The 17,821-nt window shown below is 37.8% G+C and overlaps 1 protein-coding gene across 5 annotated transcripts in view; it reads left to right on the plus strand.

Annotated features, from left to right (window-relative positions):
- Positions 1–2,478: 2,478 nt before the first annotated feature.
- DACH1 (dachshund family transcription factor 1) overlaps positions 2,479–17,821 on the plus strand; it is a gene marked incomplete at both ends in the record, with an annotated part of 419,718 nt that continues 404,375 nt past the window's right edge. For all 5 annotated transcript variants that reach the window (XM_079721820.1, XM_079721821.1, XM_079721823.1 and 2 more), the window contains one exon: positions 2,479–3,311. In XM_079721820.1, the coding sequence (XP_079577946.1) occupies positions 2,479–3,311 (833 nt within the window). The remainder of the gene's footprint in view (positions 3,312–17,821) is intronic.

Consider the following 17,821-nt stretch of genomic DNA (forward strand, 5'->3'; position numbering starts at 1 on the left):
ACGAGAATGCTTAGAGCAGATTTGGGGCATTTATTTCTGATTTTTTCCATTTGTGGGTCTAGAATTTAAAACGAAGAAACTAGTTTAGCATTTTAAAAACTAGAGCAGAGTTTATTAAAGTTGTGCATGCAATTCCAGAATAAAATCAGTAGGCATAAACACTTAAAGAAGTGTTCTGATGTATGTGATATATATCCAATCCCTATTTTTAACTGAAGTCAGAGAAGAGGAGTGAAAATTAATATAAATTATTTCTGGATATATCAAACTACATTGGCTAACTAGGCAAAACAACTGTATACACTTTAGCTATCTTATAGAAGTTAATCTACTTTTTGGCAACAATCAATTTTCTGAATTCTTATGACCCAGGAAAGCCTCCTGATATAACTGCTATGCCCCAAAAAGGTTAGTATAAACTTAGACCAATTAGTCAACAGTGCCATATTTCTCTATAAATATTTCCTGCACCTTTTGACACTAAACTTCAAAAAGGTTAAAGAAGTAAAATGATAAAAAGAAACATGATAATAATTTCAACACTACACTGTGAACCCGATGCTAATAGTTTACTTTTAAAATCTGTCAAATGCTAAAGCACTGTTTCTATCTTGTAAAGTTAATGAACATGTGCAGACAGGTTTAAAGCCTAATTATTTAAGATTCCTAGAGATATAAACAGAGAACAGACTTGACCTATGCTCAAATCACAGGTTGTTCAAAAATCCTTGAATAAATAGTACTTTCATGCAACAAGTTAGAAAAGGGAAGAAAAGCAGAGAGGAAGGCAAAGAGGAAGAGAGTCTTCAACTCAGCCTAGTATTTTTAAGCATAGCCTCCCTTTCTGCCTTTACAAGTCAACTAGTGAGCTTTGTTTCTGTTCTTTTCATTATTTACAAAACATATTTCTACAAACTGAGAAGGACTTTCCCAAAATACAGTGATACTTTTGAAATACAATATATGTGTGTGTAGATACGTGTGTGTGTGTGTGTGTGTATACACACACACACACATATAGTTACTCACCTAACACATTAGCAACCAGCCTTGGGTTTTAAACGATATGAGGATGGCTGGCGTCTGTGCAAGACAGGTGAATTAATTATAGAGTTTTAGGTAAGAAAAATTAGTGTGTTGTTTTCCCCCCACTTTCTAAATCTTCAAGGGTGCCTTATCTCTTCGAATTCTCTCGGTATGATTGGCATTTCTGACCTGCCTTTGGGGCGAAAGTGAAGTTATTCTCAACCATCCACATCATGGCAAGCATTTCTTTCTTTCCACAATCTATTAGGAAATGAGGAATTGAATGCAGAGCATTCCATGATTCTTAAGCGATTTCAGACTACTTTTTCCCTACAACTTGAAAACTCTCCTGGAATTTTTCACTATCTTTAAACAAATAAATAATTGAACCGACAGATAAAATAATCAGATGCAGAAAACAGGCACTTTGCTTCCACATGGATTTTCCTCAGAATAATTTCTTAATTATCATGAAGGGAGAGGATGTGTTTTCATTTATATCTCATGGCAAAAAAAAAAAAGAAAAGAAAAAAAAAAACGAGCGGAGATACATCCTAAACCCTTGAAGGAGAGCTCGGAGCGCTCTGGGTCCTCTTTAAGTTGGCAGACGATTGCTCAGAAGGTTTTGGAAAAAATTACGAGTCTTCGCGGACGAAATGGAATATTAAGACATGCAGTCTAACGGTAGTAGAAGAGAAAGAAGTAGATGAGCCCTCTTTCCGATCGCCACTTCTGTGTCCGGGCTTTTCCTCTCCGTCCCTCCCATAGTTTCTTACTTATCCTCCCCCTCCCCTCCTCCTTTTCTCGCTCCCTCGCTTTCCCTGGGTCTCGCGCTCTCGGAGTCTCTGCTCCGAGTTCCTGGTTGGATAATTTGGGTTAATACTAGTGAGTGAGGTTTTTGCGGCTTCAAAGGGTATTTCAAGTTTCCGGAGCTCCTCCCCTCTGCACCGTGTGACAACAACAACTCGTCCAGACGGCAGCCTGCACTTTTCAGCTCATTTTCTCTCTGTCATTCCCCGCTCAATCTTTGATCAATGTACTTGCCAGGGAGAACCCAAGTCCTTCAAACCTCCTCCTTTTCACCTTCATCCTTAACTCTGTGCTAGAGCGGGACCCACACAACAACAGCCGACCCTCCCCGCCCCCCCCCCTCCAAACCAGCCCCCGATCCCAGCCCCCGGAGAGGACTCGCATTTCGACTTGCGGGACACTTTTGTGCGTTTCTCTCTAGAGCGCCTCTCGCGCTCGCCCCTCCTGCGCTCGCTCTTTCTTACCCTCACCTCCTTTTTCCCCCCTTCTCTCCCTTTCTCCTTGTCGCTCTCTCTCAGAGTTGTTGTTGTGGCCCCCTAGCTCCTTCTCCCCCCCGCCCCCCTTTTTCCCCTTGCCCTCCCCGGGGTGTGTGGCAACTTTTTCCCTCGCTTCTCCTCCTTCTGTTTCCCCTTATATGTGACCATGGCAGTGCCGGCGGCTTTGATCCCTCCGACCCAGCTGGTCCCCACTCAGCCCCCGATCTCCACGTCTGCTTCCTCCTCCGGCACCACCACCTCCACCTCCTCGGCGACCTCGTCTCCGGCTCCGTCCATCGGGCCCCCGGCGTCCTCAGGGCCAACTCTGTTCCGGCCGGAGCCCATCGCTTCGGCGGCGGCGGCGGCGGCGGCGGCCACAGTCACCTCCACCGGCGGCGGCAGCGGAGGCGGCGGCGGCAGCGCTGGCAACGGAGGCGGCGGCGGCGGCGGCAGCAACTGCAACCCCAACCCCAGCCTGGCGACCGCCAGCGGCGGCGGCGGTGGCGGCGGCGGCGGCGGCGGCGGCGCCTCCAGCACCCCCATCAACGCGAGCGCGGGCAGCAGCGGCAGCAGCAGCAGTAGCAGCAGCAGCAGCAGCAGTAGCAGCAGCAGCAGCAGCAGCAGCAGCAGTAGCAGCAGCTGCGGGCCCCTCCCCGGGAAACCCGTGTACTCGACCCCGTCCCCGGTGGAAAACACCCCCCAGAATAATGAGTGCAAAATGGTGGATCTGAGGGGGGCCAAAGTGGCTTCCTTCACGGTGGAGGGCTGCGAGCTGATCTGCCTGCCCCAGGCTTTCGACCTGTTCCTGAAGCACTTGGTGGGGGGCTTGCACACCGTCTACACCAAGCTGAAGCGGCTGGAGATCACGCCCGTGGTGTGCAATGTGGAACAGGTTCGCATCCTGAGGGGACTGGGCGCCATCCAGCCCGGAGTGAACCGCTGCAAACTCATCTCCAGGAAGGACTTCGAGACCCTCTACAATGACTGCACCAACGCAAGGTAAAGAGCGGGGGGCAGCCTCCGCCGCCCGTGGTCCCTTCCCACCGGTCTCCTCGCCCTTCCCTCGCTCCCTTCAGGGCGCCGCTCGCTCCGCGCGCCCGCGAGCCGCGCGCACCGCCGAGCGCGGCCCTCTCCTCTCTTCCCTCGGGGCTCGGCGGCCGCTCCCGACCCTCGGAGAAGTTGGCACCTCACCCTGCCCAGATCGCGCTCTTCCGGCCGGGTCCGCCCCTTGCTGGCCCGGGCGCGGGGGCGCAGCCGCTGTGGCACGGGAGAACCCCAAGCCTCCGGGCAGAGGGGGCGGGAAGGAGGAGGACGGTGCCTTTCCAGGGGCCACAGCGCCCTTCCTGGGCCGCGCCGGCGTCAGGGGACCCTTCTCAGCGCTGCCGCCCGTGTGCGCGCTCCCTCGGACCCGGGTTCCACCGCAAGGCGCGGGGCACTGGCCTGGCTGCTCGGAGGCGCCAGGCGGCATCCCGGGGGTGGAGGGAGGTCGTGACCCTGCTCGGCAGGGTTCGAGGAGCGGGAAGACGCGCTCCGGGTGAGGGCCCCGCGAGGTAGCCTTTGGAGTGGGTCACTTGGAGGTCGGGAGGGGGACGGCCCCAGAGGCCGAGAGGCCGGCGCAATCCCGGGGGACCCAAAGCGAGTTCAGCTCGGAAGCCCCGAGGGCAAGCCTGCGGAGGGGAGGGGTCTGTATGTGCGCGCATCTGTGCGTGTGTCCGCGTGTTTGCGTGTGCGTGTGCAAAGAAGATGAAGGGGTACGTTTGCCCTGGGGCAGACGCGAGGGGACCGGCAGGGTTCCTTCCGTAGGGGTAGGTGACCGGGTGCCTGAGACTCTTGGAAGCTGAACAGGAGAGATGGGGAAGGAAGACCACAGCTTGCTCTCTCGGTCTCTCTCCAAACTGTTCTTTTTTACTTTTCCTTTTTTATCCCTTTTCTTTTCTTTCTTTCTTTTTTTCTTTTTCTTTTTTTTTTTTTTTTTTTGTTAAGGGCTTAGTAGCTCACGCAATGAGCAGGTGCAGGCTTTGCACTGGGGTGCTCTGTGGACCTGAATACCGGTGCCATGGCTTCCCCAGCCCGGCAAAGCGCGGGAAGTCTATAGAGGCCACGGGACCCGGAGCCCGGCCCGACCAGTTTTATGCTAATGAACGCTCACTGGGGGAGGATCTACCGAGAGGGGGCGGGAGTAGGGTAACTTGTCAGTTTCGGGGTAGAAGTGATCATTCCACCCGCTCTCACGGTTCCGTCTTGTCCCTATCTATCGTTGGCTGCAGAGGGTAAAGTTCAGAGATGCCGGGTAAAAGCGAGTAGGGAAAGTTGGAGTCCAGAAGTGAGCGCTTGGGAAATGCGCGCAAAATGTGTGCAGCGACTTCGGTACCCTCCAAATAAGTTTAAAGATCGGGGGAAGAAGCGGAGTTTTACTCCTTTTGGGTGTGTGCCCCTAGTAGAGCTAGGGAAACAGAGGCGGCAAGGAAAGAGGCGCAGGACTAGACCAGAGGAAACCGGGGTAGAAAAGCCCCTAGCTATTTCTTCCTTGGGAGAAGACTTCTGGCTAGTGCCCCCGGAAGACTGTAAGACGAAAAAGACTCGAACTCCAACCCAGTAAATGTCTTACCCTGACCTAGCCAGAAACTCTTTTCCGTGTTTATTTGCCATTCTTTGCATCGGGCCATGGGTGTATATCTGGGTTTTGAACCTTCATTTCTACTATTTTTGCGTGAATGCTGAGCGCCCGCGTGTGTGTACGCGCACGCGTGCCCAAGAGTCTGGACAGGTGGCAGTAAAGATTGAGGGGGAATCTTGATCACTAAACGTCATTTACGGAGATAATTGGAGTCCTTGGGTGTACAGAAGATAACATATTTGCAAAAAATCTACTGTTAAAACAAGTTGAATCAGGGCAGAAAATTGTTGCGGAGTTGTTATAAAGAATGCTAGTCGAAATTTGAAGCCAGTTCAGATATGATTGTGGTGAAATTGCCTACCTATCCAGTAGATTGGTGAAGCGCTGTTTTTCTTAGTAACCAAACCACTCTTCTCTTGAATCTTCTTTGTGTGTTTCTTACAGCACACACTGTACTAGATAATTAATGGCCATTTCACATAACACGCAAAAAAATTGGTGGAGAAAACTCCCTTCAGAGACTGCAACGTTATAATCAATTTAAAGCAGGTAGTGTTACACCTCTTACAATTATTCTCTTGATGTTTTGTGGGGGTTTTTTTCAGAAATTTCTGAAATTTTGGAATTTTCAGGTTTTGGAATTGAAGTTCTCACTATATGGTTGGAGAATATTCTTAAAGTTATTAGGAAAGAATTTTAAAGTATTTTTTCCCTGAGATTAACAAAGGGTCTGGAGTTAAAACTTTCAGAGCCAAGATAAGTTAAATCCAGTAAAACTGCTTATCCCTTCAAAAATATCTCATCAGTACTCTAATTATATTTCACTCATCTCATTTTAATACTTTACAATTAAATGTGTTATTCCAAAACTCTATTTCAGGTTAAAGTTAAATGTGGTAAGTTTGTTGATTTACTATTGCATTTTGATCTTTTATCAACTACAAGACTTTCTCAAACCTAAACACATGCAAATACTGAAGAAGATGTGTAGTTGTAGATATCTGCCTAGGTTTTCCTAATTCTGCCACTGACTAAGAAAATAGAAAACTTATCACTGAACTCCCTCTCACCAAAATATACTGTTTGCATTGTGATGCATTATTTTTTAGTGATAATTACAAGTATTACTGTCTTACTTCTCAGCGTTGGAAACAATACCTACCATATTTTTATCTTGAATTTACAAAACTAAAATTACCCTTTTCATTCAAGTCCAGTTTATGCCCTTACTATTAAGATCCTTTTTCATTCATCTATATATATTGATTTCTTTCATTTTGTTTTCTTTCTCCTCTAGCTACTTAAGAGACTATCTAAAGGAATAATTTATGCAAAAGATAAGAGGAACTGTGCAGAAAGGCAAACTATATAAAATAATATGTACATAGTGTGCAAGAAACATTAAATCTTAGCACTCTCAGCTTTTTACAGAACATGTATTTAATTATGTCTCTTAAGAGTATTTAGATACCAGAGAATCTGAGGAACGAAATTTTTGATGTTAAGGAAAAAAAGGGTTCATAAACTTGCTCAAAGTGGCTCAGTAAGTTAGTAACAAACCTCGGAGTGGATTTAATTTGCTTGGGGCTATTGCATCAGTGTGCTATCTATGAAAACTAGAATAAATGTTGAAGCCATCTGTCATTACCACAAGGAGATGAAACAGAGACTGTCACCTCCTTGATAGTAAAACTAAATAAAATAGGGGTCTCAAAGCATGAAAAAAAATATAAGGAAATATATTTAAAAGTTGTCAGAGGACAAAGTCTGACCTTGATCAGCTTCCTCTAATTATTATTTTTCAACTAAACATTAGTTGCATGAACTTGGCTGTTGCAACAGAGGTCACTTAGTTAACTGGTAACCATTAAACAACAACAAAAAAAGAAAAGTAATTATGTACATGGTCAAGTCTCTGAGTCAGTTGCTTCTTTGTAGATTTGGGTTAGCATTCAATTTTCTGTGAATTCAGGTAATAAAAAGTGACTCTGTTCTATTTCGTCATCTAAAATGATTTTTTTTTTTTTTTGAGCATTGCCAGAAGTTGATTTTGTCTCAGGATCTTCCAAACCAGCTTGTGATTTGGGTCCTACGTAGCCCTAGATTTATGGTGTTTTTAACTTGAAAAGATTCCATTTAGTTTTATCAGACATTTTATATAATTCTACATATATTTACAAACAGTATTCTTTTGTCTTAAAAGTCAGTACCGTCTATTGACAGCAAATTGAGAGACTACATGTCTTTTTCTGTCCAGTGGTAATATATGAATGCAGTTTTAGTATAAGAAGTATACAATATTTTCCAATTCTTGGCTCTTTTTTTGTCAGAAGTTTTTTTTAATAAAAATAGCATATTTATTTAACATTTCCTCAATTGCATGCTATTCAATGGCACGGACTTACGCATTTATGCCTCGATGTAGAAAGTTTCAACACAATACAGACTCCCTTCTCACAGATAATTATGATACTTGGCACAGAGAAATTCAAAACTTACTTCAAATGAAGAGAGACTATGCTTTTGAAGTTTTTGTATTACAGTCTATTAATGGCTCCTATAAAGCCTGATGTCTCGTCGTATAACATTTCAAGAAGAATATGGCATAATTAGAAGAGTAGGGCCTAAAATGTGAAAGTTTTTTTGTTCCATCACTTATCTCTGCACACTTTTTAAATGTTAGTAAATTGCAGTTTAATAACTAATACATAAATAAAATATAAGAATATGCTGACCTCAGATTTTCCTTGTTTAATCACATTATATTGCAAGATACAAATTCTCAAGTTATTTGGATAATATCTTTCAAACCTGTTTTTTTTTTTTCTCCCCTTGGAGTTAGTCTCCAGTGATATCATAATCATTATTGTCACAAAGTGCACATAGTTATGAGGATGAAGATGGTTTACTTTCTGAACTCAACAGTTAATGCCCTGAAACACTTAATTTGATTTGCACATATAATTTTTATTTTGTGATGCTTCAAATATTATGTAGAATAAACTACAAGACAGGCTTATTTTTTTCTTGTCAGAGTTTTCTTGCATAAAATTTTTGTATTTGCATTTAAGGCAGAATTTTTAAACTTCATTTAGTCTAAATCTGCTGGGGGTTTTTGTTGTTGTTGTTTAATCTACCACATTTCACGGAAGTTGCATATAAATTATTGAGACCAATATTAGCCACTCTCTTTTTGCCTCACTACCTTCCCCAACCTTCTGAGATGTGACACCCAATATTGATTAAAGTCTTGGCTGGATTTGAGCATAAATCACTCTTCTCTTTGGTGATTTACCATGTGTGATTCACTAGCATACAAAAACATAATATGCTTTATTGTTTCTCATTTGCTGTTTTGTTTTTGGAATGTAAGTAGCATTTGTAGCTTAAATGTGCTTAATGTGCAACCAAGTAGTTGTTATTTTAGGAACAATTTGTGCTTTGACTGTCAATTAGTATTATTTTATCTTTCCAAGTTATTTTACTAAATTGTTTCATACAGTTGCCTTTGTTAATCAAGTAAAATAATCATTTAAATTGCACTGTATTAGCAATATAGAACACACGTATTGCAAAATATAATAAGAAATGAAACCCTCACAGGTTGTAAGCTGTCTCCCTTTGAATCTTTGTCTGAAGAAATTAGTTTGAAATATGTCTTCTTAAATAGGTACAGGTGAGTCTTCTAGATTTCACTAAACATTTTGGTTTTAAGGTTTTCATTACTTGATTCTTTAGAAAAGTTCAACTTTGCCTGAATTTAATCTTTCCAGGATTTCATTTTCAGATTGTTCACCAAGGGAAAAAAAAAATCACATCAATTTATATACCTTTAAAATGACCAAAAAGATGTGAAAAAAAAAATGATATTAACTATTTGGATATTTTAACATGTATTTAAGATAAAGTTTTATCAATTTATGTTTGAATTGTTATGAGAATAGGATGACCTTAGCATGTGCCAGCATGTGCCATTCTCTTTACTGAGTTACTGCACTGTGATTGGTCAGTCATGTGTGTGTGTGTGTGTGTGTGTGTGTGTGTGTGTGTGTGTGTGTGAATTCTGCAGCTAAAATTTCAGTTAAGAATACATTAAAAATACATTTATATTTATGTTTTCAGACTTAGAGACTGCATTAAGGAGCCTCTTTTCCATTATATTTGTTATGCTTAATAATTTATTTTTTAATGAAGAAAACCTGATTTAAAAGCCCACCAAATGGGGCTTAGATAAGTGGACTATCAAAGGCTCTGATCTGCACAGATACATATATCTCAGGCATACCAGTGGCTCTGTGAGCCCACATTGTCCTCAAATTCCTTTACTTTCCTTCTCTTCAATTTGTCAGAAGTATTTCCAATCAAAAGTAAATTTTTTTTACTACAGTAGCTGTCCTTTAAATAACTTTTAATTGCTGATATTTGCTTTTTAGAATACGTCCAGTATAGAAGTGACTCAATTAGAATAGTGAGGTTAGCTTACCAAATTATTTCTTTGGAGAGCCGGAACACCAAGGAGAGTATATTTATATTTGGTCTAGTAGTTAGTGATTATATTCAGTCTAGTAATTAGTTATTATTAGATTAAGTAGTGGATCATTTTATATTGATGCACCTATTTACTTTGGGAAGGTTTTTGAGAATCTTTTAAGACGGGGTCCATTACAGATACCTGTCCAATTTAAATGTTCATATTTATTTTATAAGTATTATATCCATATAATCATATATAGAGAATGATGCAAATCACTACATGATCCAAAATCAGAGACCTTGAGCCAGGTGCATTTTAAATTTCTTGTGTGTTCTGATTTGGATTTATTTTATAAGATAAGAGGATCCTAATTCACTCATTTAAGAAAAATTTGCCTGTGGGTTTTCTAAATTGGATATAGAAATGTCCAATGACTGAACTTTGTTAAATGTGTGGCCCTGTTGCTTTCTGATTCATATTAGCTTGGAGTTGATCCAGGATATCAAGCTGGGATTCTTTTGCACGTTTAAATGTACGTGACTTGAGTGAAAGCTGTCAAAGACAACTTACTAAACTGGAAAACTCACTGTGTATTTAATTTGTCTTATATTTTTGTGCTTAAAACATACTGAAGTGTCAAAAACTCTGCAGCATGGCAACACACTGAATAGCTAGCTGTTTTAAAAAAAGTTTTAGAGAGTAATGATTAAAAAAAAAGGAACAGTTTAACTGAAGCATCTAAAGTATGTTATTATCTAAGACGAATACACTACCTAGAATATAGTGCATGTTTCTTGCAGGAAATAGGAATTGTTTACTATGATTTGAAGACTAAAAGTAATTTAACTATAGGTAGATTAATAATAATCCTGCAGTGGGTTTTGAAGGTAGTATATATGTTTGACAAAAAATTGGATATGCTTTTCAAGCATGATTTTCTCAAAGCAAATATTGAAATGGGCAACAAAGTAGATTGGTTACTTTTGGTTAGTTAACATTGAAGAATTGAGGAATGTTTTCCTTTCCTTAGAATAAATGAACGGAGGGGTAAACCAAGTATTAAAAGTCACAATGTAACTTATCTTTGAATTTATAAATGGTATCAAATGTTTCTAAATAATTAGATTACCCCTGTAGTCACAACAGGAAAAAACAATGCTTTTCTTCAAGGACAAGGAAAATACATCAGGAAAGAAAGAGTACTAGTCAAAAGGGAATTATTTTATAGAAGCACATACAATCATTTGCAGGAAATACTTGCTAGTTCAGTTTAAGGGATATGGTCATTTCTTAAGTAAAGGTAATGAAAATAAATCTCTAGAGTATATTAATCAAGAATATTTCATTACATTCACATATCAAGCAGATGAAGTATTTTGTTAAAATCTTAAACTGATTGTATCCAGAAATTGTATTAATAGCAGCAGTAGGTCAGCTGTTTTATTCATAGCCTTATATTTTAAAAACATTTTGTTACCAAAAAAACCCAAAACAAAACATTTTGTTTATGTATGAACAAATCACTGAAGCTGTAACGGATCTTTGAACCCATCACACCTCTGCTAAAATAGACTGATATATTCAACAGTATTAATTCTTATTTTATATTTAAAATATCTGGTTTTGTAGCTTAATTTTTGGAAATGATATTTATGTCTTAAGTTAGGTAGTTTGTAGCTTAATAGTGCCTCTGGATTTTAAATGAATAACTTGGAGTGCTTTTCTTTGTAATATCACTGTTCACACATTTTATACTAGGATGGATGTTCTTGTGTATGCAACAAGTGTAAAATTTCTATCAGTATTCAAGAGATCTTTGTGGTGGATATTTTTGTTTCTGTTAAGCTTAGCCCATTTGTGGTCTATGTATTTATGCTTAAGTAACTATAATCCCTTTGTTAGAAAAGCTTTTACGTATATGTATTTGTGTTTGTACACACACACACACACACACACACACACACACACACACACGAGAGGCATGTAGAACATAGGGCCAGAGGACCAAAAAGTTACTTACAAAAATAGCTTAATTTTGCTTTCTGTAATTCATTTAATATAAAATAACACATAAAAAACCAATTCTACTTTAGTGAATGACCGTAGAAAACTATATTTAAAATTACTTTTAGGTTGAAAGATGTAGTTTATATTTAAATGTTTTAAAATATAATTATAAATATAACATTATATGGTTATTAAGACAGTGATTAAACACTTATCTTGATTTTCCTAGACCTTTATTTTTATGATAACTAAGATATACTTTTAATTCTCTCTGAAAAATATTTATAACTGATAAGTATTTTATTGTATGAAATCGACATTAAACTATTAGGTATTAGAATCTGTATGTTACTGAAGAACATTTAAAGTGCTTGATGTCATTGCACCATTTCTTTTATTGGTTTATTTCATTGCTGCTTGCACTTTAGAGCAAGCATATCATTTAAAATCAGTGGATAAATGATAGGAAAACAATATCATAATCTAAGAAAAAAAGATTGCTCTTCTAAAAGCTTTGCCATCAATGAGATGAGTTAGGAATGGGGTCAATGGGTTAATCTGCAGGTCTACATAAGGAGATGTGTATTACCACTTCTTGCAGTGGACTGTAATTGTCTTTGAAAACACCTGGTAGAGGTCCAGTTAAATTGAAATCAATTACTTTCTCAATCATTCCATGACATATGTCAAGTCATTACATCATTGGTAAAAGTGCAAGCATGCATGCATTGTTTTGCAAAGTAGGAAGAAGCTTATAAAACAGTGATTGCTTAAAAGACTCTGCTTCATCTAAAGCTTGAGGAATTAAAAAAAAAAACACTTGGACATAGTAACTTAAAATGACATTTGGTAAGAAGTTCATCTTTGCATTTAGTTATCTAAGTAAAAACAATATTTCACATTCCTTTCTGAATCATCTGGTATGTATATATACTTAAAAGTTAGTGAGAATGGTTTCAAAATATTTTATGACATGTGACCTCTGACACCTTTATTCTTACCTTCTAAGAACCCTCTGACAAGTATATATTATAATCAAAGATGAATATATGTCTGCTCTTCACTGATTTTTTTTTTCTTCACACCATTGACAGTACATGCAGATTTGAACTTGTAGCCAGGAACAGTGCTTCCATGCTTCAAATTGCCAGAAGACCCCCAGGGATGGAAACTTGACCTGCTTTTATGAAACCATAGAATTACATTTATACAAGTTACCCCATGGGAAAGGAATGAACTGATCCCAATTCAAACCTTAATATTGGAGCCTTCTGGGTCAAATTTGATTTTTCTTTCTGTTAACACCTGTTTAGCTCCCAAATTTACTAACTATATATTCTTAGGAAATTAACAAAATACTATTCATGAATGGCATTTCACAGTTAAGCCAAAGTGCCATCAAAATTTGGCAACTATTCAAGTTTTCACATGTGACTAAGATGCTACTTTTTAAAACAAAATATCTACCTTTCAAATATATATCCTAGATGTTAAAAGGTTAAATATAAATTTGTTTAATTGGACGTGGGAACATTTATTTTGTACTTTTTAAATTAATTTCTCTCCACAGAAGAGTCAGCCCAAATAGGGGAAGAAACATTTTTTCAGGGAGTTTTTCCCTGTGATAACATTTCAGAATACAGATTTTTATATGAGTATATTTAATTTTTCTTAGATTCACATTTTGAGAGGTTAAAGTTCTTATTGTTTTTTTAGTTGGATCACTTTAAAGTGTTTTCAGAAGGCTCCTTTGCCATTAGCAGTAACAAATGAAGATCACTGACAAATTTTATACGTAAAAGCCATTTTCATTTTAGTTATGTGGACTGGGGCTAAGATGGAAAACTAAAATTAATCATAGGTACAAAATAAAGAGGTATTTAGGTATGTATAGTTTGCTTAATTTCTAGAATATCAAAATGCTATATCATATATATATATAAATGGATAACTGATATAAAATGGTAGGGTTATAATACCTCTGCTTATAACGGGTGATATTAAATGACTACCATTAGATTTAGAACCTACTTCTTCATATAGAACGACTTTCTCTTGATCTTATATATACAGAAACATTTTATAAAAGGTAAAGCAACACATATACATATATATCCCCCACTCAAATATATGCAATGCCAAAAAATAATTCCATGATTGGATTTTGGAATTGAGGTTAGCAAGTTCCTTTTCCAATAAGAATTGGAAAGAATTTCAAAGATCTTTCACTTCCTTTTTCACTTAACATTGGTAAAATCATTTGGATAATTGGCTATTTCCTTACAAGAACCAAACATAAAAATTCCTAATAAGAATGGTTATAACAAATCAATTCTTGGAGTGTGGAAGAAAAACATTGAGCTTTCCAATGGAAGGTATACCACTTTTCTTACTATCATAAGTCATGATTATCAAGGAGAAAATATTTAGGGTTTTAAACATATGTTGCTTATTTTTTATTGGCTGTTCTGTGGTAAAAAAAGAAAGCTCCTTAACTTTCACTGTAAGCTAACAGTTTTCTGCCTTGCCTCAACACATCATTTGAATGAAGCTGAAAATTAAGTCAATCATTTGGATATTTCCTAAGATCACTCTGTTGCCATATTTATAAAATAGCAACATTGATTAAATATTTCATTTAATTAAAAAGTTTGACCCAACTAGTTTCATGGTGATTTGACATGGCTGTTGGTCTGCACGTTCTCTGACTGTGAAGGAAGGAATGGAGGGAGGCAGATCATGTGACTCTACAATTTCATGCTGTTCTTAAAAGGAATGTAGTTAGGAAAGGCAGCTTATTCTGACTTTTGTAATGGCGATAATATGAAGTTTCTATGACCGTTGTCTTCCAGTGGCACTTTGCAGCTCTATTTTTAATAATGATTGATAGTATACCAAGTGAACTGCAAAACAAAAAACAAAAACCCAAACACCTTAAAATCTTGCTATAAAGTGTGTGAAAGGAGAGGTGGAGCTTTTATATTTTAGGTAATTCTCTGTAAGTAGAGTGATCCTTAATTTTGCACAGACTTCTACATCGTACCTCATATAGGAAGCCTTTAGACGCCAAACTAAATTTCATCCTCTTATATATCTTCATCATCTAAATTGTCCTCATAATAAATCCTCTTTATTTTTGGTAGACACTCTAGTGAAATTTTGCATGAAATATAAATCCATATTTACCCATAACTATCTATCCAAAAACAGAACAAGCTGGGTTTTTGAGCTGTTGATATTTAGATTGGATTCCTCTAATTCAACAGAGTGAAAATATGGTTTATTTTTATTTATTTTCTTCTAATTTAGGAAATGACATTAAAATGGTATATATTTGATCTGAAGTAAACTTTTTTGCTCTTGAATTTGGGGAGTGGGTTAAATAAGGGCCCATGACAGGGATGCTGTTTGTTTTTCACAAAAGTTGTTTGTGATTTCAGGTACTCTTGGGAAATCTCTTGATCAGATTCACATCTGTTCCTGTCAAAGTGGGTGCTAAGATACCGGTCACCCAGCAACCATGTCCAAGAGGGAATTGAGCCGATAATAACTTCAAAAAGGAATGACAGATGCTAGATTAGGATGAAAGACAAAACGCATGAAAAATGAGCTTGTTAGAATCAAAAATTTGTTCAAGCACCTTTATGCAAATTAAATGAATATTGAATATTTGCATGCATTTCTACTTTTTCATTTGATTGAAAAGAAAAGAATAGCACATTTAAACTCACAAGTGTGACTTTTTCTTTTGTACTAATCAGCATACAAAGCTGAATCTCTTTTAAAAAAAAAATCAGATTAGCCACCTGGGTTCTTATATCTCTACTAAGTATATTGCAATGTTTTTCGTATAACAATGGTACTCTTTGGGACAACTTAGTTTATCTAATTTTTTTCATAATAAGCAATCTCGTGTGAAGGTTATTTTAGATAAATAAAAATCTATTTCTTGGGAAAGCATTTCAAAAGTAACCTTATCTTATTGTCCTTGAAATTGGTTAATGTACATTAATAAAAGATCACTCAAGATGAGTTCACACCAAAAGCACAGGCTTCTCATTGACAGGTTAAATAACAATGCATTAAAGTAAAGCAAGGTAGTATTCCTGAAATGAAAAGTAGACAGAAAGATCGCTTCAAAATTTAAGATGCTTTTTGATATATTACTAGTTTTTCTATTGAATTGTTTACATACTAATCAGAATTTAGAAGAGCCTGATAAAATGTAGTGATTGAGAGAGGTTTCTGAGTCTTGGTTTAGCGATGTATAATGTGGTCACGTAGAGAAATTGATTTTCTTCAGAAATTAATTAATTTTTCATATCGCCCTAAGCTGCAGTTAAAAAGAGTGCATACTTGTCTGTTTTTTCCAGAAATATTGCCTAATCATATTAATACCATTGCCCCAAGGATGAAAAGATAATTGTACAAATGCATTTGGAAATATGTATCACTGAGTATTTATGATTAAATTATGCAAATGACCTAGCTCTCATCTTTTCCAGACCCAGATTGTCTAATTAGGATTGATATGCTGAATAGATGTTCCAGAATTTGAATACAAGCATGTCCAAGGAGCAGAAAATTGGAAATGACAAGGCTGAAATCCAAAGAAAAGTGTCTTTCGTTTCTATACTTTGTTAATGTGCTGTTAGCAGTTGAGGGTTTTTCCCCTCCCTTTGGCTATTTTGTGACTCATATGTCCATATTAGAAGCAAGTATGCAAAATGAATTGAGCTTTAGCAAAAAGCATTTCATTTCTCTTTGGTGCTTATATAAAGATAATAATTCCCTTGTCATTCAAAAAGAACATCACTATTAAGTTGCTTCAAACAATGTAAATTTAACTGAGTGAAGTTTTAAAAAACTTCCTTTGTATTGGTATCAAACCTTTATTTCAAAGCTAGCTATCCAAACTTCATGGCATACCAATACAGTATTTTCTAAGGATGTGCTTTCTTGAATCTACAGTTTATTCATTTATTCATTTACTTAAATACCTATCTCCTTATATTTGGAGAAAAGTTTTCCAGTAACAGTTCTGATTAGGGGGAGAAAAGCAGCACTTTAAATGTAACAATGTTTGAATTTGAGGTCCTCAGCAGGCTTTCTCCCTCACTGATTACACTCATTCATCTTAGGTGGGGGGGTGGTAGTGGGGGGGGTAGGAAGGGACTGAACTGTCAGGACTCCAGCCTTTGTTAAGCAGCGGGTAGTCACTGCCTCTGAACCCGCCGGGCTCCTGCTTTCCATCTGCAGGATGATGGATTGCTATGTTTAATACATTTCAGCTTTTGTCTGTCATAGTGTGGACAGACAGTACTATCAGTGATTTCAACAGTGATTAGGGAACAGTTTCAAATCCGTCCTATTGGCCAGACAGCTTCCAGGAACATCTGATGAAACATATTCATTGGCACTCTCACCATGTAAGTGTGTAGTTTAACTAGGCAGAGGTTGTACATTCACTGTTTAAACCAATGCTGAAGCCCACTGAGAATTTTACTGGACCATATATCCACTTTAGGACAAAGTTACACGTGACAATATTGTAACAACTTGGGGGTCTCAAACTAAAATATTTATCTCAAGTAGTCCCAAGGTAAGATAAATTTGTATTCTTTAAAGAGTAACAGCATATGTTTAACGGCAGAACTGTATTCCATAGACTATGATGTCAGTTGTTGCTACTCATCAATATTGAGCTGTTCAGCTATATTGGGAGGGTAGAATGTGAGGACTATGTTAAAACAATAAGACATGACATGGCATGTGCTATTCTGGGATTTGCTGAGCTGTGAGTGCTTTGTGGCTCACAAGTCCAAAGAGTGAATGATTTCAATAACCAGAACACCACTATGTGCAGCTCAATATTTTCCCTGGAGTGTCTTATTCTATTTATGAAACTGGTGCTAAGAAAATACAATTACCTAAAGGAAACGAAAATATTCTTTTAAACCATTGGTAACTTAGGCAAAGTTTTATTTGGAAAATTGGACATATCTAAATCAATGGAATTTTACTAATACTATTACAATGGACCAAATGTAATTTAAATGACAAAGTAAATTTAAAAGTGTATTATGAGCGTGGAGTTGCAACTCTCTGAATATACAGGTAATTATCAAAATACTTAATTCAGCCAAAGTTTTGCAACAGAAATCTAAATCAGGAAGAGACACGTGTTTTCAACTAATCTCTATTAACAGGGAAGATTAAGGAAAAAGTTTAGATAAGTTAACCCCAAATATTCAATGAGAATAAGAACTCCAGGTACCCAGTTATATTTTCTCTTACTGGTATGGTTCTTACATTGCAAAATTTTCAACTGAGATCCTTTCAGTAAAGGTTTCTCATTTTGAATATGGTTACAAATACACAAATGCACAAATTCACGCATACACGGCATAC

The sequence above is a fragment of the Hyperoodon ampullatus genome (genome assembly GCF_949752795.1).
Source record: "Hyperoodon ampullatus genome assembly, chromosome: 16".
NCBI classification, from domain to species: domain Eukaryota; kingdom Metazoa; phylum Chordata; class Mammalia; order Artiodactyla; family Ziphiidae; genus Hyperoodon; species Hyperoodon ampullatus.